This window comes from Plecotus auritus, assembly GCF_963455305.1.
Source record: "Plecotus auritus genome assembly, chromosome: 1".
NCBI classification, from domain to species: Eukaryota; Metazoa; Chordata; class Mammalia; order Chiroptera; family Vespertilionidae; genus Plecotus; species Plecotus auritus.
The window spans coordinates 24460142-24482744 of record NC_137770.1 but is presented as its reverse complement, the minus strand read 5'-3'; the positions used below and the strand labels follow the sequence as shown (position 1 = coordinate 24482744).

The window sequence follows — 22603 nt, the reverse complement described above, 5'->3', positions numbered from 1 at the left end:
TCTGGACGGCGGGGGGGAGGGGGGCAGCAAATGGAACAAGAACAACGGTGGCTGAAAGAGCTATTCTCCTCTAGCTTGGCAAGGATGGAGACGAGAGCTGCCCCACAAGAAGTCAGGGCAGAGGCTTTGCCCAAGCCCTGCTCCCCCAATGCCTCCGTGATCAGAGGGAGATTCCCTCACTTTTCTCCGGTGTAGATTTAGGACTTGAGACCCCACCACAAGGCCAGTCTCCTCCTCTCGGCCCACCTCATTCTCCAGGCCTTCTCTCCCCCATGCCCTGCAAGTTCCTAATAAAATGACCAACAGGATAGGGGGAAAGTAAACCTTTATTTGGAAAAGAGAATTTAAAGCCCCATTTTGTTTCCAAAACAGAAACAAATAAGAAAACAAAACAAAAATGATTAGCAGGCTACCTGCCCTCTGCCATCTTCAGCCATTTTTAAACTGCATTTCCTGGCAGAGAACAGGGAAGGGCAATCGTCTTAGAAAACAACAGGGCACTGTCATCTCCGGAGGTGCCCAGAGAGAGACAAACGGAGTGTACGGTGGGGATGGACAGACAGGCCTGGGGCTCAGACAGGCACACGCCCAGTACCCAGGAAACACTGTTTAAGAATACACGCATATTTAAATTTCCAAGAACCTAGATGTGGAAAATCTATAACCATGAACACAGCAGAAGAATTCAAGCTGGGTCTTGGGCTTTCAGAAGAAGGAGAGGTCATTAAATTCACCTCTGGCTAACTGCCTGTCTCCGGCTTCTCAGCCATCCCTTCAGTCCTGTGCTGGAGGGCAAGTGGGCAACAGCAAGTCACATCCACCAGGGCCAGCAGCTGCTCTGCGTTCAGGGAACCCCCGGGGCCACCCCCAGCAACAGAAGATTAAGGCAGGCAGGTGACGTGTGTGGGCACGGAAGCCCCCTGAATGGGCCAGGTACCCTGCTCGAGGAGAGGGGAAGCAGAGGCAATGAGCAGCAAGGCATTGCTGGCCTGAACAACTCCTCAAGCACTTGTGCCCAAGGCCACCTTTTCACTGAGAAGGTTTGGCCTGAGCTAAATAGCAGGCTTTTCTAGGGAGAAAACGGAAGGGAATGAGGGAGGTAGCAAACAGTAAAAGTGGTGGAGGGGAGAGAACAGGTCCCTGAGGTCCCGAGTCCCAGCTGAGGCAGCTGCAGAGCCTGCCTGCTCTTTCCCTACTGGACACTCCCACCTTCGCCCTAGTACAGCATCAGTCGCCAACCGGTGGCCAGTGAGGTCCAAAGGGTTGGTGACCGCTGGTTTAAGGAAACCTTTGGAGCAACAGTCGCCAACCAATGGTCTACAGACCACTAGTGGTCCGTGAGGTCCGAAAGGTTGGCGACTGCTGGGCTACAGAGTCCAGTGAGCCCATTGTTTCTTGAAGGTTCTTTCTCCTCACCCTCAAGGAGTTTTAAATCTCAAATCGCTATCCCAGCCCACTGACCCCACACAAACTTCACCCTCCTCAGGGACAAGCCTAGTGAAAGCGTACCAGGCCTGTGGGGAGCTCGGGGGTGGAGGCTCAGAGGCCTCTGGGACAGGTACTGCATCCCCAATTGTGCTGCTCCAGGCTGGGGACCCATTTGTTCCCAGAGCTCAGATGATGAGCATGCCCTGGCTGGCATGATGAACGCCTAAAGAAACAGGATAAAAGGAGAAAGGCCGATGCCCCTGCTGCCGCCTGGCAGCACACAGGCACCAGGTCGTGCTCTCAACCTGCCCCTAGGCTGACAGCCCCATGTGGACAGCAGGCTGATCGAGGCAGGTACGGCCGCACAGAGCAGTCCCACCTTGAGAGGATGCACACACACTATACACATTTCACACATGTGCGCCTGGCAAGAGGGCTGGGCACAGAGGTTGTGAGGACGGGGAGGAGGTCGGATCAGAAAGTACCACCAAGAAACGGCCTGAAAGCAAATAACAAATGAGATCAATAGCTCCCACAACCCTGGTAATTAAAAATCAAGAGGAGCGCTGGATACATGGAAGGAAGGGGGAACCCCCCCCTTCCGCCTCTCCCAGGGCCACCAAGGATGTGGCACAAGAGGATTAGGAAGAGGTTGGGGCAGGGAAGGGACCACAGGCAGAGAGCCTGGACAGGCCCACAGAAAATCTAACCATGGGAAGAGGGAACAGGAGGGGAGGGGAGGGGCTGTAAGTTTCTTGGACCTAAGTTTCCAGAAGCATGGGATATTTCCAGTCTCTGACCCAGTGGGCTCTTCTAGAAGAGCGGCTCTCTTCCCCTGGGAGCCCATCATGGGGCGGTCACTTCCATCCCGAAGCTGGCCAGCAGGCAGAGGTGGTCTGAAGAGCAGAAGGGGTTGGGTAAGCCATTGGCAGCCCAGAGAATCTCTTCAGAGAGGAGGGAGAGGCGGCCCAGGAGCTTGAGAGTTCCGTCTTGATATAGCCTGTGATCTGGGGCACAAAGCGGGAGCCAGAGGGTAAGAGAGTCAGTCACATTGCATGCAGAGTGCGGGGCCTATGGAAGCTATGCCTTACGGAGGCTGCATCCCCTTGGCTGCCCACCCTCCTTCACCTCCTGCTGCCTCTAGGAGAGGCCTCGTTTTTCTCAGATTCTCCATGATATATCAATGAATGAACAGGGTGGGTTCTGGGGGACTGTGGCAAAATGGAGAGTGTATGCCCAGGCCCAACATTACAATATCTGATTTTCCAAGAGAAACTGGAAATCCAGGTTTTCTATTAAAAAAAAATCTGATTTTTAAACATAGGCAATCAATTTAAACATTTTGAAAGACATGCTTTAAACAAACAGACAGGGCTTATAGACTGCTACCCTGTGACCACCAGTGTGGGGTGAGGAGACAGGACACAGGGTCTCTAACCTAACGAAGTTCCTCACTAACCAGACACCACTGAACACACACAGTAATCGCGTGGTGCTCTATTTCCCCTCCAAAACAGGGATGGAGAGTGCTTGTTCTGCCCACCTCTCTCCAATGCTACAAGGATCGAAAGAGGAGTCAGACAAGTGGCCTAAGAGAAGGATGATGACGATGACCAGTGCTAGGTAGGTATGAAACCTGCTCTTTTGGTGGTCAAATCCCAGCAGCCCAAGCCATGCCACCAAATGCCTGACCTACCATCAGCTGTCCCAGGGACTCATGTGGATGGCTCCTAGGAACCCAGGACCCACCAGGCTTACCAGTCCTGTTCCTGTTCTCGCAGGACTCAGCTGAGAAGAAGATGTAATCCACCGTCGTTCCAATACCCAAGGGCATTGTGGTGACCTCTGGGCGGCAATGCTGGGGCAGGAAGTGAGTATATACCGAGGTCAGGTGGAGGCAGTGCTGGATGGTGCCTACGGTCCTACAGGGATGGAGAGGATAATTTCAGTCAGCAAACATTGAGTTTTTCTCAAGGTTACTTTCTCTGTGGGTTTTATGAAGTATTTTTAATGAATGCTCCCAAGTAACAGTCTCAACAAAAATTCCTCCCCATGCTAATAAGAGGCTGACAGTCTTAGTTAAAATTAGCCTAGAAATAGCACATGCAACTCATTCCCCCTGACGTTCCTCACCCCCATTCTCCCCTTGCCCCCTGATGAAGCATACCCTGTCATGGTCAGCAAGCTCTTCTGTGAGGCCTCTCTCCACTGAGGAAAAGTGTGTGGGCTTTTCCTCTGCAGGCACCTGGGTGGGTCACCTCTGGCCTCTGTTCACTTGTATGTCCCTCCATAAGCTTAGCAGGTATTGGGGGAAGGGAGAGCTCAACAAAAAATGCTCCCCCAAATTAGCCTTAGGAAGGCCAACAGGAATCTCTCTCCTATACTGGAATGCAAGCTGAAGGGAACTAGGAGGAGGATTACCTGGGGGAGACGGGCTCAGGCTCAGGCTCAGACGTGTCTTCCTCAAGAACGGACTCGGCCCAGCCAGCAGGTCGTTCTGTAGAAGACCGGAAAGATGTTTTGTCATTCGCAGACAGTGAAGCAGGGTCAGAACCTTGCACCCTGAAATCCTTCTCAGATCCATGACTGGATTGCTCCCAAAAGGAAAAAGGAAAAATAGTGAAGGGTGGAAAAAACAATGGATCAAAGTCAGGAACCGCAGGAAGACAGACAGAGGCCTCTAACGTAGACATTTATCTTCCTTGACTCAGCACCTTCTCTTAAAATTTAAATTTATTTTTAAAAGGTGATGTAGTCAGCTCAGGCTGGCGTTGCTCAATGGTTAGAGCGCTGGCCCACACACCAAAGGGTATTGGGTTTGATTCCCAGTCAAGGGCACGTACCTCACTGCAGGTTCCATTCCCAGCCCATTGGAGCAGGTGGGGGAAGCAACCAGGCAATGTGTCTCTCTCACATTGATGTCTCTCTCTCTTTTCCCCCTCACCCCTTCTACTCTCTCTAAAAAAAAATCAATGGAAAAATATCCTTGGATGAGGATTAACAACAAAAAATAAATTTAAGAAGGTAATATAGTCACATAGTAAAAAAACCAAAATGTTGAGGAAAAAATCAATGAAAAATCTTCCTTCCATTCCAGGTCCCTTGCCACACAATTCTCCTCTCCAGAGGCAACCAATGGTACCAAATTTCTGGTATATTCCTCCAGAGATTTTCTATCACACACCATCTATTGTGTGTGTGTGTGTGTGTATATATCTTATATATATCTTACATTATATCCTTTATATATCTTACATTTCCATGTTTTCCATTTATTTTTGTTGCTATTATAGTTTTTTCATTATACCTCTTTTGTTCTTGTTAATCCTCACCTGAAAATATTTTTTTCCACTGATTTTTAGAGAGAGTAAAAGGAGAAAGGAGAAGGGAGAGAGAGGGGGAGAGAGAGAGAGGGAGAGAGAGGGAGAGAGAGAGAGAAACATTGATGTGAGAGATACACATTGCCTGGTTGCCTCCTATATGTGCCCCAACAGGGCCCGGATATGGAACCTGCAACCCCGGTGCCTGTCCTTGACCAGGAATCAAACCTCGACCCTTGGAGAGATCCAAGATGGCGGCATAGGTAAACACCTAAACTGCTGCCTCGCACAACAATTTCAAAACTACAATTAAAGACAAAACGTCTATCACCCAGAACCACGGGAAAGCTGGCTGAGTGGAAGTTCTACAACTAGAAGGAAAGAGCAAACAGCATTGAGGGGTGCACAAGCGCTGAAAAGCTGAGGTACGGGGACGTGCGAATCGGGCTGGCGAAGGGCATCTGGGAGCACTGCTGTTTTCAACCCGAAGGGAGATAAGCTCCCGATTACTCCGAACTCGTTTCTGGGGAGACGCGGGGGACCCAAACTCCTACAGGGAGAAGCTGGACTGTCTGCCGTGGGGTCGGAAAGTGAGGGAGGCTTGCTTGCAGGGCTGCACGCAGGAACAATTGTTTATTGTGCTGGGGCGCAGGGCGCAGGGACACCGTCGGAGATGCAGAGCCGCAGAGCCGGCTTACTGGCAGCCATCGCTGTTTGCCACGCCCTAGCCTAGTCACGCCCTGAGACCTCGCCCTGCACAATCTACGAACCCACCCAAGCTCCAAACAGCGGCTTTAGCATATGAATGGCCTGCCCTATCACAGCTTAACCTAGCAAACTTGCAGCCCAGGTCAGACAGCTCCAAAACCTCCAAACCCCAAGGAAAGAAGAGAAAACTGTAGTTCTTGCTGTAGCTCCTGCTGGGTGGCCTCAGACAGTAGCTGACCTGCACCCCATTGGAGATCCAGAAGCCAGTGCACCTAGTGGTCAGTGTGAGACACCAGATTTCAACTCCTCACATCCATAAGTGATACATTCAAGAGGCAGACTCAGTGAGCACCAAAGCCCCACTGAAACAAGTCCTGTACCATAAGCGTGTCTCCAGCGTAGCAGTTCTTCCATTATAGACACAGCGGGTCCTCACAGCCAATTGGCCTGGAGGTCAATTCCTCCCAGTGTAGCAACAGCAATCAAGGCTTAACTACACCAAGACTGTGCACTCAGCCCACAAAGGGGTGTACCAAGAGCGTCCACCTCAGGTGATTGGGGAGGCTGAGCTACTGGCCCCTATAGGTCACCTACCACACAAAGCCACTCCATCAACACAAGGAAGCAGCAAAATGCGGAGACAAAGAAACATGTCACGAATGAGAGAAATGGAGGAAAGCAAACTAATGGACGACATAGTGTTCAGAACTACATTTATAAGGTTACTCAAGAATCTTCTAAAAACTGCCGAGAAACTTGATGAGACCTCCGAGGAGCTTAGTGAGACCTTCAAGGACCTTAATGAGAATGCCAAAAAAATGGAAAAGGACCAGTCAGAAATTAAGCATACACTGTCTGAAATAAAGAATATACAGAAACTCAACTGTAGATCAACGTACCCCAAGAATCAAACCAAAGATCTGAAATATGAGGAAACAAAAAACACCCAACCAGAAAAACAAAAAGAAAAAATCCAAAAATATGAAGATAGTGTAAGGAGCCTCTGGGACAACTTTAAGCGTACCAACATCCGAATTTTTGGGGTGCCAGAAGAAGAGAAAGAGCAAAATATTGAAAACATATTAGAAGAAATAATGACAGAAAACTTTCCCTACCTGATGAAAGAAATAGACTTACAAGTTCAGGAAGCACACAGAACCCCATACAAGAGGAATCCAAAGAGGACCACACCGAGACACATCATAATTAAAATGCCAAGGGCAAAAGACAAAGAGAGAATCTTGAAAGCAGCAAGAGAAAAACGGTTAGTTACCTACAAGGGAGCACCCATACGACTGTCAGCTGATTTCTCGGCAGAAACTATGCAGGCCAGAAGGGAGTGGCAAGAAATATTCCAAGTGATGAACAGCAAGAACCTACAACCAAGATTACTCTACCCAGCAAAGCTATCATTCAGAGTTGAAGGTCAGATAAAGAGCTTCACAGACAAGAAAGGGCTAAAGGAGTTCATCACCACCAAACCAGGATTACATGAAATGCTGAAGGGTGTTCTTTAAGAAGAGGACGAAGAAGAAAAAGGTAAAGATAAAAATTATGAACAACAAAATGACATCAAATACATACCTACCAACAAGTGAATCTAAAAATCAAGTGAATAAAAAAATCTGAAGAACAGAATGGACTGGTGAATATAATAGTATCAGGGACATAGAAAGGGAGTGGACTGACAATTCTCAGGGGGGAGGGGGTGTGAGGGGTGCAGGAAGAGACTGGACAAAAAGCTTACACCTATGGATGAAGACAGTGGCGGGGGGTAAGGGCATGGTGTGGGGTGGGGTATCAGGTGGAGGGGAGCTAGGGGGGAAAAAAGAGGTACACCTGTAATAATCTGAACAATAAAGATTTAAAAAAAAACAACAAACCTCGACCCTTTGGTGCATGAGCAAGTACTCTAACCACTAAGCAACACCAGCCAGGGCTTCATTATATCTCATTATATATAAAAATATGTCATTATTTTTATATGTGACTACTATGGCTTTCTGTATATTAATATTGTACCCAGCATGCAGGATCGGGCCAAAAACCAGCTCTCCGACATCTCCCGAGGGGTCCCGGATTGCAAGAGGGTGCAGGCCAGACCGAGGGACCCCACCAGTGCGTGTTCAGGGCCAGGGAGAGACATGGGAGGTTGGCCAGCAGGGGGAGACTGCGGGAGGGCTCCAGGGTGTGTCCGGCGGATCTAGATCAGTCCCAATTTGCCAGACCCCAGCAGCAAGCTAAACTACTGGTTGGAGCATCTGCTCCCTGGTAGTCAGTGCACATCATAGCAAGCAGTTGAGCGGCCTTACCATGTCATTAGCATATTATGCTTTGATTGGTTGAACGGATGAACACTGGACACTTAGCATATTAGGCTTTTATTATATAGGATTAATTCTTGTGCATCTGGACACTTTTGCCTACTCCTTAAATAGGTCAGCAAATGGGCTTATCTAATTGACAGCTGTTTTTCGCCCAAACCATCAACTCTTAGAGTTTACTAGTTCTATTTTTCTGTTTTCTAAATTATTTTCATTTTTACCTTCTATCCTTCTGCTTTCTTTCAGTTTGTTCTTTTTTCTAACTTCTTAAGTTGGATGCCTAATGTACTTACTTCCATCTTTTTTTATTAATATAATTCTGTGTGATTCTAAATATTCTATATTGTTCTATGATTTTTTTCATTGAAGAGTTCCAGCTATAATCCCAAAAATATATGGTATTTTCATTATTATTTTTAGATATTCTGCAGTTTCAGTTTAAATTTTACCTTTGACTTAAAAGTTTTAAAAAAATTTTTAAATGTTCAAGAGGTAGTATTTTGTTTTTAATTTCTATTTTTATTGCATGTGTGATCAGAGAAAGTTGACAATACTACTTTACTGTTCAAAATTTATTAATGTTTTTTAGGTGGTCTAATACAGCAGTCGCCAACCTTTCAGACCTCATGGACCACCATTGGTCCTCGGACCACCGGTTGGCAACCACTGGTCTAATATATGGTTAACTCTTAAGAATCTCCTATGGATACTCAAAAAGATGTCTTTGCTCTGCTTTCAGTGTTCAGAGTTTGATATGTACCAACCAGATTTACCTTATGTTACTTAAGTCTTCTATATTCTTAGCTATCTTTTATCTACTTGATCTGTTTCAGAGTAAGAAAGATGAATTAAAACCTTTTCCATTAGTTATTTTCTGACTATTATTCCTTGTTAAATCCTGAAGTTTCACGTTGTGATTGTGGGTGTAATGTTATTTGGAGCATAAATATTCACAACACTAATATCTTCATTTTGAGTCACAACCTTTACCATTATGATATGCTAGAACCATCACTGACCAGCAGGACATTGAAAATGGCTTCCCTCAACCCCAGGCTCTGTCCATGCAGTACTGTGTACAGGCAGCACTGTGCATAGGCAGCACTAGCACACGGGCCACCGCCACCTCCACCTGCGCTGCAACATCTTCTGGGTTCATTCAGCACCAAAAAAGCAAGTGGGAGCCAAGCAAGTAAGTTCTTCTGCAAGTACTAGGGAAGGCGATAATAAATTGTGCCATGCATGGGCTAGAGGAGAAGCTGGATTCAGAACTTTCCTGGTTAGAAACTGATCAGACAGCTTTTGCTCTATGGCCATCTTGTCAGTTTGTAAATAGTGGTTTACGAATATCACCTATTAATAATTGTTTTTCATATAATGCACTTACTTGGGCACATGGTTTGTGGTTAAGTGTTAAAAGACCTGAAGGGTTCAATGTAAGTTCAAAGCTCCAGCGTTTATGTAAACATGCACTCATTAGAAAGAAAACATAGTAACCCCTTTCAGTGTCTTTATGAACCACACTGGAAAGATAAATAATAATTCAAAAAATAAATAAGAGGGGGACCTAAAATTTAGATTCCCTTCTTATTAACTATTCCCTCACAAAGGGAATCACAATGTTTTTTTGTTTTGTTTTAAATATGTTTTTATTTATCTTAGAGAGAGAGGGAGAGAAAAACATTGATGTGAGAAATATGAATCCCAGGGATGGAGCCCGCAACCCAGGCATGTGCCCTGACCGGAAATCGAACCCTTCAGGGCACGGATTGACGTTCAACCAACCGAGCCACTCGGCCAAGGCACAATGTTTATTACACAACTTGGGTGATGTAGAATGCTCCAGTGCGACGCAATGTCACCTTGTGGGTAAGTTAGAGCATCACTACCTAGCACTGCAGTTCCTTTTGCAACTCAGATGCTTCTCATTAAAGTCAGCGTCAGAGTCAAGTTGACAAGTTTTGATGTGCACAGTGGGTTGGATGATTCTGGTATGGGACTGGAAATATTATTCAGTAGGACATTTAAAGCAGCAGTCGCCAACCTTTTGGACCTCAAGACCACCAGTGGTCCACGGACCATTGGTTGGCAACCGCTGATTTAAACATATCCTCTAAAAAAAAGATCCCACACTATGATCTCATGTACTGCACTTCTGTCTTTCTATTCATGGTCTAAAAATGGTGGTAGCTTTTCAGATTTGGAATCTTTAAAAGAGATTCACCAGAAGCCTGTTCAGCCCTTGGTGGGGGCATGTTCACAGTATGTGGTGAATGGGTGTGTTTACCCAAATTTGATCTCAACTTTTTTTTTAATCCTCACCTGAGGATATTTTTCCATTGACATTTAGAGAGAGTGAAAGGGAGGGAGGAGGGCGAAGAGAAAAACATTGATGTGAGCGAGATACATCAATTAGTTGCCTCCTGTACATGCCCAACCAGGGGTGGGGTAGAATCATAACCCAGGGAATCAAACCCACAACCCCTCACAGACGCATGTTCTAACCACTGAACACACCAGCCATGGCTAATCTCAATTTTGAAAATACTGCTATTATTTTGCATTGTTAGTGAACTGGGTATTTTCCCCCTATGTAATGATTCTACTTACAAAGTGATTGTCAGTATGTATTTTAAAAGATTCTTCGTTTTAATTTTGTTAAAAATGAAATGTTTATTTTATGTTTCAAGTATAGCATGGATTTTTTTTTTTTAAATTGCCTATCAGGGATCCTACTACTGTTTAACCTTAGTATTTTATAATCTTAAAACACTCAGCCCCTGCTTCCCTGCCTGAGCCCAACTGATACAAGCGCTATCCCAGTTCCAACACATGCCATTATCATTATTATTATATGTTGCTACAGTTGTAATAATACATTTACCTTTGCAATTTAAAAAACTGAGCCATTGAAGTGTTTGCTGCTCTGTGCAAAATGCCAATTTAAATTAAGTTCCAACAAAAAATAAATTCATTGCTTACCACCAGTCCTTTTACTAGTTTTTTTCCTATCACTGCTTGGTTGTCGTAAGTTAGTCTTCTGGCATCTCTTCAAGAAAGGCTTTTGGTGGAGTATGAAATTCATGAGCCATACCTTCCTTCCTGGAAGCCTTGCTCCCGTCTTGTAGAGTTGAATGTTAATGTCAAGAAGTCAGACGCCAACCTCATTATTTTTACTCTTAGAAGTAGCCTGATCTTTTTGGTTCAACTGTCCAAAGGATTCTTTTATCTTTGACTTCTGGAAACTTCACTAGGAAATTAGTGTTGCTTCTCCTATATCATTTTTTTACTGAGATATGGCATATCCTTTCAATCTGAAGATTCAGATCTTTTCATCTTTGGAAAATCTTCCCTGAATCACACCTTTATATATTCCTTTTGTGCCATTATATTGGTTTTCTTCTTTGTTAATCCCAATTATATGTTGCCTTGCCTTATCTTTCACTACTGCCATTTTCTCTCTAGTCCTTTTTATCCTTTTACTTCCTTTTATTTTGCTTCCCCCCAATCCTCTTTGCCTGTCTCGTCTTGTTTTCAGCAATACCTATTCTTTCTTATGCTGCATCCAATTTTGTCTTCATTTCATGTGATTTTTAAATCTTTTATTCCATCATCTTCTGATGTCTTGCCATGTGCCTGAACTTATGTTTAAAAGGCAATGGTTTTATTTTTGTGCTCTTATTTTATAAAGGCAATTGCTTCATATTTTTATTCATGGAAAAATAATTACAATTTTCATATGCTCCATGGCAAGAAGTTTTATCTTTGAAGTAAGGATTCTTTATCTGCCTTTCATTTTTCCTGTTCCTTCCACCTTTTTTTCTTTTAGTATTTTAGTGCAGATCTCATGCTGGTTTCTTTTGGGCAGCCCAGCTTTGAATTAGCTGAGGTTTCGCTACCAGTTATTTATACAAAGTTTATATAAGAGAATTAAAAATGCATCCCAAGTAACAGAATTTTCCTTGTGACACAGGGTGTGTATGAGTCCTTTTAATCTTTGCTTCTCCCTAGGCAAAAGATATGTAGCCCTGAATATCCCCCCTGCCATTTAGACTGCTCGATGCAAATATGCTTGATTCCTTAATCAGTCTTCCATCCACTGCCTCTTAGGACTAAAACAGGTTGAGATAATGTCCTATCACCACCTAGGCATCCTTTCCTTATTGATGAAACAAGGATTTTGGTTTGGTGCCTCAGGTACACTACTCACTTTGGAGGAAGGCACACTGCTGATTCTTTTTGGAATCCATACGCCTCACAGATAAATCTCTCCACACTTCTTCCAACACCCCTGCATGATCTCTAGTGCTTCTCACAGCCATTCCACTGTGTTGTGGTTTATGGTTTCAGATACCTTAGATCTTGTATTCTTAAAGATGGAGTTTACGTTTCTTTATTCCATTTTCCTTGTTGCTTCAAAGTGGTTTCAGAGTGAAGAAGAGTAGAATGTCAAGTATGCTCTGCTATGTTCAGTCTGGAAGTTCTCAGTAGGACTAACTATTTATTACAACCAAGGCTACTGTCATCTTTTGATTCTCAAAGCCCTAGCACGTGAATCTTCTCTCCCATATATGCTGTCTACGTGCTAGTTAGTAGCAACTTTGGCCTAAAAAGGTTAAGAGGTTTCCTTAAGGTCTCAGAGCTGGTTAGAACCCAGGTCTTGATTCCTGGTCCACGTTCTCATGACACTACACATCAATGCATGTGTCTGGCCACTAAACTCCACTGACCTTCCTTCTAAGCCTACTTGTAACCAGAAGCTGACCTCTAAGAATTAGGCCAAGGAAAGACTGAGAAATCATATAATTGACAAATATCAGGGGTAAAGAGGTTTTAAAAATAAAACAACTTAGTTGCCATTACCTGGCTTAGTATCTGTCACTCCTTCCATAAGAACCAGTCCTACTGGTCGCTGACAGGCAATACTGCAGAAGCGGAAACGTAGCAGGAAGTCTCGGCTATATTTACGTCTCTCTGTAAACCAGGAAAAGCCACACAGTAAAAGAAAGGAAGAGGAGCCACTTGCTGATCCCTCCTTAATATCAAGAAGCTTCCAGCATAGGGACAAGGGAAATCTGGCTCAGAAGACAAGGAGGTGTTCCTACGGCTATGACTTAAAGTTGTAGAATCATTGGGTGACCATGAGGACAGTAAGAAAAACAAAGACCTCGCTAAGGGAACTGAGGGGATTCTACTTTCTCGTCATGGAGGTGCCAGCTTTCTCTCAAAATGGGCATGAAGGCACAGCCTCCAAGAATATGGCGCATGCTCACCTGGTCTCTTGGGATGACGGGAGGTGACATACTGACAGCCATCAGTGATGCCCAGGGCACTGGGCCATAGTGGGGCCTGCAGCTTCCTCTGGTAAAGCTGATGGGAGAAGTCTTCCTGTCCAGACACCTACAAGGAAAGAGCAGGTGGGAATGAGGAAACCAAGATGAAAAAAGGAAACAGCCCATTTTGGGGGACATGCAGACAAACATACACACACATACAGTCATATACTACATACACAATATAAGCAAAACATAAGTCTTAGGGGAAGGTTAAAAATAAGGAACTAATTAAAACCTTTGTTTTTTGTTTTTTTGTTTTTTTACTAAAAACACTGATATGTCCATGAAACAGGAATGAGGGATAAGAGAATGAGGTGTGTGAGTGACAGAGAATAGAACTGTATGAACATGTGATCCCCTAACTTTTACCTCAGAAAAATCTTCACAATTCTCCACAGAGAATATCAACTTTCGGTGGCTTTAATGTGCAAGGGGAAAAGGTTTATCCTGATCTTTGGATCTTCTGGATCAAGGTCTAGCATTGTAAGCCTATTATTGGGAAACCACAGGGTTGAGCCAAATGATACATGCACCAAAGCACTTTACTTACATCACCATCCTCAGTCAAAGCCTGGGAACGGACAGAAGGCAGTAGGGGAAACATTCGGCAACATCAGCCTTTAGCATATCTCCAACGTGTGTAGCAAAATTCCCTTTATTTCATTTAACAACAAATATGTGAATGCCAACTATGTATAGGACACGAGCTAAGTGCCAGGAAGAAAGCAGTGATAGGCACAATCTCTTTGCCCTTGAAGGACATTAATTTCCGATATGCCATCTGAAGTAAAACAGACCTGGAATTTAATGGCTGTGTGACTTTGGGCAAGTTAGTTAACTCTCTTGGGTTCAATATCCTGTACTATAAAATGGGATAATGATACCACATGTAATTAAGGGTTGATAATAATAATCATTACCAAAGTATGATTGCTTCCTTTGAAGTAGGAACTGGAAAACACTTCATGTGCATTATTTTATTTAACCCATCAAACAAACAAGCAAACAAACACCTCTGAAGTAGGTCCCATTATATCCCCAATGTCTGGATCAGGTAAATGGGGCTTTCAGAAGTTAAGTAACTTGACCAAGGTGGGAGAGCGGGGATTCAAAATAAGTGCTCTTAATCACCACACCTAATGGTGCCACACAAGGTAGGCACTTAGTAGATTCTCTGCCTATTTCCTGAGCTCCTTGATTACAGCAACCTTCGGGCAGGATAATGCCTTTCACATGTGGCAACCAAGACATTGCTGGCACCTGAGTAACCTCATTAAAATAAAAGCCCACAATGCTCAATAATAATAATTCAGTCATTTTGTGTCCTTTCTCCACTGTGCCTTGCCAAAAGCTAAGCAATAAGTTGGATGGATCAGTCAAAGCAAAACAGAGGAACAGGGAGATTAAGTGACATCAAAAATTAGCTAAAAAATTAGCACAAGCTGAATGCCCATGAGCACAGCTAAATAAACTATGATAAACTATGAGATATCTGTGCTATCAACATTCAGCCATTAAAAAGAATAAGACAGATCCATATATACATTGTTAAGTGAAAAAAAAGCTACAAAATAAAATATATCATGTTTATAAACACACGCACGATAGATTATATACCAGCTGTTAGAAGCACAGATGGTGCTGGAGGGTGAGAGCTCTGGGGCCAGACCACCCAGCTACAAATCCTGGCTCCGTCACGAATGACCTGCATAATCTAGAGTAAGCAAATTACTAATTTCTCTGTGCCTTAAATTTCCTTATTTGTAAAATGGAGGCAATGATAGAAATTATGAAAATTAATGAATACATATAATGTGCTTAAAATAGCACCTGGCATGTAGTAATCGCTTAATAAATGTAAATTAAGATTATATTATCACGGGAACATCAATATCACTATAAATGCATAAAAACGATCTGGAAAAATGCCACCAAACTTCAGCTATTACTTGACTCTAAGGGGAGAGGCAGGGATTGTAGGTAATAAAAGGGGCTTTGGCCTGATTTTATGGTATTTGAATTCTTTCAAGGATGTACTTATGTATTACTTATAGACTCAAAATAAATTAATGATAAAGACTGAAAGGATTCCAATATGCCAAAGGCACTCAAGAGTTCCTAACTTCCAGGTTTCGGGTACAAGAAAGCAGGAGGGAGCCAGAACCGGGATAACTAAAGTCCCTGCCACAGAAGTAGCGCTGGTGACACACCCGAGCCTCTCTCTAGGCCGTGTTCCCACCCGCAGTGGTCTGCCCATTTCACCTTCCAGGCTGGCATCCCATCGTATTGGAGCTCTCCGTCCCTGATGAAGTTGTAGAGAGGTGAATCAGGGACGGAATTCAGGTCCCCACACAAGATGATGGGGCAGTGGCTGCCATCTGACAACCTAGCCACCTTGTCCACTTCAGCCAAGAGAATGGCCATCTGGGCCAACTTGACATCACCCCGGCGTGGGTTGTACAGGATGTGGGTATTAGCCACACATAATGGGTCCACCGACACTTGCCCCAGGCCTTCTGGGACTAGTGGCTGCAGCAGCAACACTAAGCCCACGTTATCCCGATTGAGGAGCTCCAAGCCAGGCCGGAAGTACTCCACAGGGCTGGCGCAAAGCAGACGGAATCTCGTGGGCTTGTAGCAGACAGCACAGCCATCCGTCTTACACCCGGTCCTCCTCTTGTAGAAACAGGTAAAGCCTGCAGGAACACCCACCAAGAAGATGGATCAGAGTCCTTGAACCCTGAATCCCTCCAACCAGTGGCAGTAACCCAGGCGGGTGTGCATAAGGCATTGCTCCTGCTGCTCAATAATGGGAGTCCTTGCCCTTGCCAATTCCCTGGCTCTGCAGAGGTTCCCTGACAGTTTCAACCAGGCTCTAAAGGGAAAGAAGGAAAGAAGGGTTGAGGCAATATAAGTTGACAGGGAAAGCATGGAATCTAAAGTCAAACAAGTTGGCCCTGGCCAGTGTGACTCAGTGGATAGCATCGGTCTGTGCACCAAAGGGTCTTGGGTTCCATTCTGAGTCAAGGGCACATACCTGGATTGCAGGCTCAATCCCCAGGAAATGTGTGGGAGGCAACCAATTGATGTGTCTCTCTCATTCTCACACTAATGTTTCTCTCTCCCCCCTCTCTCTCTCACTCACTTTCTTTCTGTCTCTATCTCCCTATCCGACTCTTCCCTCCCCTTCCACTCTCTAAAAATCAATGGAGCCCTAGCTGGTTTTGCTCAGTGGATAGAGCGTCAGCCTACGGACTGAAGGGTCCCGGGTTGGATACTGGTCAAGGGCCCATGCTCGGATTGCAGGCTCGGTCCCCTGTAGGGGGAGTGCAGGAAGCAGCCAATCAATGATTCTCTCTCATCACTTATGTTTCTATCTCTCTCTCCCTCACCCTTCCTCTCTGAAATCAATAAAAATATATATATTTTTTTAAAAGAATGGAAACATGTCAAAAAATAAAAATAAATGGAAAAAATATCCTCGGGTAAGGATTAACAACAAAAAAAATAATAATAAAATAAAGTCACACAGCTGGAGTTCTAGCTCCACAACCTACTAGCTTTGTAGTTTTGTGACCCTGAGCAAGTCACAGAAATTTTGAGAAACTCAGTTTCCTCAATGTAAACTGGGAATAATACTACTCAGGTTTGGTTACTTCAAGAATTAAAGGGCAACATGTCACAGTTACTTTAAAATTTCGAACTCTACTTTCTTTTTCACCCCACATAAAGGAGCTAGCTCGCAGGTGAGACTGAAGGTTTACTGAGACAAAGGAAAAACATGGCATCTTTGGAGAGAGCAGACAGGGCTACAGGAACAAAGACTGGCACACATGCCAGGGAGTTGCATTACCCATCATTCGCAGCGAGGGCTCCAGCTGCTCCCAGTAATGATCTTCCTGGACTTCCTGAAGACACAGGATCTGGGGAATTTACAAGGAAACCAATCACTCTAGAATGCCCAGAGTGCTGAATGGGACTCCCACCCCAGGAGCAGGCAGTGGCCAGGTGGGAAGCTGCTGTGGGTCTCAGGCACTGAACCTTCCCACAGGACTGAGAGCCAGCCCCAGCAAGAACAGGCCAGAGTGCAGCTGAGGAGACCAGACACATACACTGGATTTTTTTCCCTCAAGTCTCCCTCCCTGAACAAAGGTGCCGGAAAGTGCACCTAGGGAAAGTCTTCTCAGCATCTGCCAAAACTCACTGACTTCAGGCAGGCGAGCTCCAGCCCCAGGAAGGACTCCAATCATGTGGACAACTATGGGAATGAGCTCATTTTCTGAGAGCATTGGGAAACAGCCCAGGGCCAAAGCAAATGCAAGATGCACTGCCCTCCCCGCTCTTCACTCACATCAGGGTCCCAGTGCTGGAATTCCTGCATGAGATTTGCAAAGCGATAGTTCCAATTGAGGATGTCTGGCTGGCAATGCAGATAGAGCTCGGAGCTCTGCTGCATCAGGTCCTGGGCCAGGATGTTATAGGACATCAGAGTGAATTGGAACTGAGGTCCATCCCCTGCCTCCAGGCCCTGCGCATCTAGCTGAGTGGAGAAATCCTCCCATTCTCGCCACAGGATTTCTGCAAAGGGGTTGGGAAGGAGAGGTCATGACAAGTACATGTTACCCACAGGCCCCACCATCTCCACCCGTCTCAGTGATACTGTGTCTCAAATTTTTTTCACCTTCCATGTCACCCCTCCCTCTCTGTGGCCATCTGAGCAGGACTCTAAGGACATTCTCACATTAGACAGTAAGCTCCATAAAGCCAGAGACAAACTTGGGCTGTTCACTACTGTATTCCCAGTACCTAGCATAATGCCTGGCACCTAGTGCATGCTCAATAAATACAGGCTCACACTTTTGACAAACCCATTGGTCTCTGGGGATTCACTCAGATGAATGTGCTTAATGGTCACCTGAGGTTAAAGACTCTTCTCAAGTAATCTCAGCCTTGGGTATTTTCTAACCTCTAAATCTGGAAAAGTTTGTAGGGCTAGAAACCACTTGTCCCCCATCTCCCTTAAAGCATGGAGCTGCATAGTGGATTTTAAACCTATCTGAGCCACAGAACTCATTCTTCAAATTTTAATGGAAGCCCAATATGTGCCACAGATAAAACTGGAGTCATTCTGTTGAAGCACAGAGCGGAGGCCCCGAGGGCTCTCCACCTCCTCCCAAGAAGCCCTTGGATCGCCTCCAGAGAAACAGTCGCATGGAGAATCAGAACTAGGATCTGCTTTGTTCTGCCATTACCGAGCTATGCAACTTTAGGCATGTCCCGCTACCTCTCTGCACTGGCATTATTTCCTCTGAGATACCGGGGGCTAGATGAGATGATTTCTAAAACCCATCTAGATCTGACACGGCAAGAGTCTTAGAAAAAAAGAATGCAGTGGCAAAGTTGGCGGAGCTCCCCACCGAGAATCTTCTTTAGCAATGGCTCTGCCCACACCCACGACAACCTGACAACCTGGCTCTCTCAGCCAGTTGTCAGACTCACCATGATAAGGAATTTCTACTGGGGGAGGCTGCAACTGCCCCAGGCCCTCAAAGGACCAGATGGGAGCCTCTTCCTGGGGCACAGGCTCAGGTGCTAGGCTCCAGGCGACCACTGCGGGGTCCTCTTCCCACTCCTCTGCAGCCAGTGCACCCATTGGGAGGATGGTGCAGTCTGCATACTGAGGGCCTGCCTGCATGGGGACAGCTGCCCACATTGGGCCCTCGCCCTCTGGCAGTGATTCCTCTCCTAGGACCTCAGGGGAAGGCTCCTCTAGGTTTTCCGCCGCCTGCAGGTCACTCAGCTGCCTGCTGCACCACTTGTCCTCGGAAGCAGCATCCTGTTCTCCAGGATAATCCATCAGGAGTGCCAAGCTGCTCTGGGCTAGTCCCTTATCTACTAGGGGACCCTCGCTCACAGTCGAGAACGCCTGGCTCGACCCTTCTTCTCGCCACTGCTGCAGCAGGCCCTCACACTCTTCCTGGTCCAGGCCCTGAGGGGCCATGGCAAAGTCACCCTCTACCTGGGGGGACGAGCTCTTGGCCAGGAGGGCATTTTTTCGACAGGTGAAGAAAGCATCTAGGAAGAAAGCCAAAATACCATGTTATAAGATGACAGCGTCACCCCACCCACACTCTTTTCCCAACTAGAATGTGAATCCCATACAAGTAAGAATCATATTCATGGGGACCCTCCTCCCACCCCCAAGTGGGAGTCCATTCTGGGGGACTCTTTCGCCCTCCCCACATGGAGTCTGTACTTGTTCAATAAATTTCCACCTTTGCTATTTAAAAAAAGAAGAAGAATCATATTCACTTTGCTCGTCATTGTCCCATCACTGAGCCTATCCATCTTAGTGCCTGGAACTTCATCATCATCAGAACCAAGTGCTTACTATGTGGCAGGCACTATTCCAAGTGCTTTGCAAGTACTGACTAAGCTATATAGCAGGGATCTGATAAATATTCAGTGTGGGAATAAAGAATGGCTGACTCACATAATCTAGGACAGAGATGGTCACATATAAACACACCTCTTTATCTCGAGGTTAAGACTCCTATGAAACATCAACTCTCTGGTTCTAAGAGCCACGTGCATTGGAACCAGAACTTGACCATGAATTAGAACGGTGGGTTATGGTCTAGCACTGAAGTTAATAAAATTATGTGACCTTGGACAATGCCCCTAGTGAGATGGACTTGCTCTTGACTGTGAAATGGGGACAGGGGACGTGTGAACTACATAATCTCCAAGAGCTTTTCTAGTTCTATATACCCCCTGGTCTATGAATGCATTCCAAAAGAAAAAGCCCTAAAGTAGACAAGAAAGGTTTCTCAAAATCTATACAATTTACTTCTTTTTTATTGTTGTGAATCCTCACCAGAGGACATTCTTTCCATTGATTTTTGGAGCGAGTGGGAGGGAGGGAGGGGAAGAGGGAGTGAAGGGGAGCGGGAGTGAAGGGGAGAGAGAGACTTCGATGTGAGAGACACATCGATTGGTTGCCTCCCGAACACGCCCCAATCAGAACCTGAAACCCAGGTAGCTGACCTTGACTGGGGGGAATCAAATCCGAGACCCTTCGATACATGGGCCAACTCTCTAACCACTGAGCAACACCAGGGGGGCTATAATTTACTTCTTAACGAAGACCCTTGGTCCTCTTGTCAAAGTTAATTATTCTACTCACAAATTTTCACAAACGTCATTAGCTTTCCCGTTCCGTAACACAACAGAGGCTATAAATCAGGTGCCAACAAGTGACAGCAAGAGACAGCTGTCACCTTTCTGCTACAGCAGCCACAAATGACAGCCAACAGGCAAGAAAGCAAGTGGGGAAAACTCTAAAATTAGGGCTCCCAAACTCCAGGCACAGTGCTTTGGTCCGAACAAACACTCCTTACACACTAAGTCCCTTACTTGTGGCACACGACAAGTGGCATGCATGATGCTGACGCTCAATCACTAGATTCATTTTATCAGCTCTATTTTTTTTTTTTTTTAAGGCAAGAAAAACATCAGAATGGTTCAAACGTTGACACTATCTTATGGCCTATGTGACTATAACAGTGGTTTTCAACCAGTGATGATTTTGCTCTTGGGGGACATCTGGCCTTGTCTGGAGACACTGTGGTTGTCACAGCTGTGGGGATGCTACGGGTATCTAGTGGTTAGAGATGAAGGATACTGCTAAACATCATACAGCGCAAAGGACAGCCCTACAACAAATTATCCAGGCCCAAACGTCAATAGCGCTGAGATGGGAAAACTCTGCTTCAAACCCATGGGCTGGGTCACTGGCTTTAGTCTCTTGAAACAGCCCCGGTGTGTAACAGATGGCAGAGGTTCTTTGATTTACCTGTGTGCTGTTACTAGTTTCCAAATTTAGCAGGTTTTTGTTGATGGTGGTGGTTTGTGTTTCAGCAGCAGAATCCTTTTAAAATTTTAAAAAATATGTAGAAACCATATAATAAAGTTAAAACCATTGGGACTACTTCAATGGGGGTGGGAGGGGTGGACCCTCCTCTGAGATCCCTTAAAACTGTGGTCAGCAAACTGCGGCTCGTGAGCCATATGCGGCTCTTTGGGCCCTTGAGTTTTTAGCAAAGGCCAGCTTAGGAGTACCCTAATTAAGTTAATAACAATGTACCTACCTATATAGTTTAAGTTTAAAAAATTTGGCTCTCAAAAGAAATTTCAATCGTTGTACTGTTGATATTTGGCTCTGTTGACTAATGAGTTTGCCGACCACTGCCTTAAAACTTCTGTCTAGAATTACAGAACATGGTTGAAGGAATATTCTTTAGCTCCCTGAAAACAATTACTTCTGTGGCGTTTCTCATTCCTCAGAAGTGCCTACACCTGAGCCATTCCTAAATTGCGTGCCCACTATATTCTGAGTGTACAAGGCACTAGAGACACAGCAAGCAAGACAGGTATGATCCCACCCTCCTTCCTGGAGCTTGCATTTTAAAAGCAGACAGAAACAAACATCTTATACGAAATACACATATATTATGTAATATAAATCACACACACACACACACACTGCAGAAAGTTCCAGAAAGGGAAAGCACAGAATGCACAGTCGGACCCTTATTTCTAAGAGCATGCTTGTTAGCCTGTCCTGGCCCCTGATTGCCAGAGAAATCTGGGAGTTCTGTAGGATTTCCGAGTGCCTCTGGAATTTAAAGACCAGGAATGACAATGGGGAGGCAGATCATAGAAAGTGAGAGACTCTCTCCTCAGTATCAACGGGGCATTGCCTCCATCCATCCCACTACATCCCTAAGCCTACGGAGACTGCTTCAGAGCTGAGGTGGAAATGCAGCTCTAGGTTCTGAGCATGTTTTTCAACCAGAGCCTCCACGGAGAGCAGAGCTGAGAGGTGCTGGGAAAAGTGAGGAGTGAACCTGGGAACACAGGTGCGTCTAGGTCTCCAGCCCACTGACCCAGGGCCGACAGGCTCCTACCCAGCGAACTCGGGCACTCGCCTAGGCCCGGAGTTGCCAACCCCTTCCGAGCCCCCACAGCAGTGATCGGCGGGCCCCAGAACTTCTCTGCACCCCGGGGCCTGGGCGGGGCGGCTTCTGCCCTTCCCCAGTCCGCCTCCGGGTTAACTGCGGCCCAACGCAACCAGCGTGAGTAGGGGCCGCCCACGAGGGTCGCTGGCCGGGCCTGCGCCTCCAGGAGTCCAGGACTGGCTCTGGGGGGAGAGCCGCCCCCCACACCTGGGCACTGCCAGGGAAGGTGGTCGTGAGGCCCGACTCGCCGCAAGCCGCCTCGGCCCCGCGGGGCCTGCCCGGGCCCGGCTCCCGCCTGCAAGGACGCGGGGCCAGTACCTGAGAGGGCGCGGGAGAGGGCGCGGCAGAGGCGCGCGGCCGGCAGTAGCAGGTAGCACAGGCACGACGCTATCATGGCCGGCCGCCCCGCCGGCGTCCGCCTCCCTCCTCGCTGCAGCCGCCGGTCGCCCTCAGCTCGGCCCCGCCCC

At 46.1% G+C, this 22603-nt stretch overlaps 2 protein-coding genes across 2 annotated transcripts in view; one reads left to right on the top strand and one right to left on the bottom strand.

The window, feature by feature from the left end:
* Window positions 1-3051, top strand: part of VASH1 (vasohibin 1) — a 26412-nt gene extending 23361 nt beyond the window's left edge. Inside the window, exon 8 of the transcript XR_013959432.1 lies at window positions 2946-3051. The gene's annotated coding sequence lies outside the window, so the exon portion shown is untranslated. The remainder of the gene's footprint in view (window positions 1-2945) is intronic.
* ANGEL1 (angel homolog 1) lies at window positions 309-22603 on the bottom strand. Its single transcript, XM_080648229.1, has 10 exons — window positions 22455-22603; window positions 18616-19191; window positions 17468-17694; window positions 16970-17039; window positions 15379-15812; window positions 13054-13180; window positions 12644-12754; window positions 3850-3925; window positions 3187-3350; window positions 309-2435 (listed from the first exon to the last, which is right to left on the bottom strand). Exons 1-10 carry the CDS (start codon window positions 22528-22530, stop codon window positions 2275-2277), a joined length of 2022 nt encoding a protein of 673 aa, XP_080504355.1. The 5' UTR covers window positions 22531-22603; the 3' UTR covers window positions 309-2274.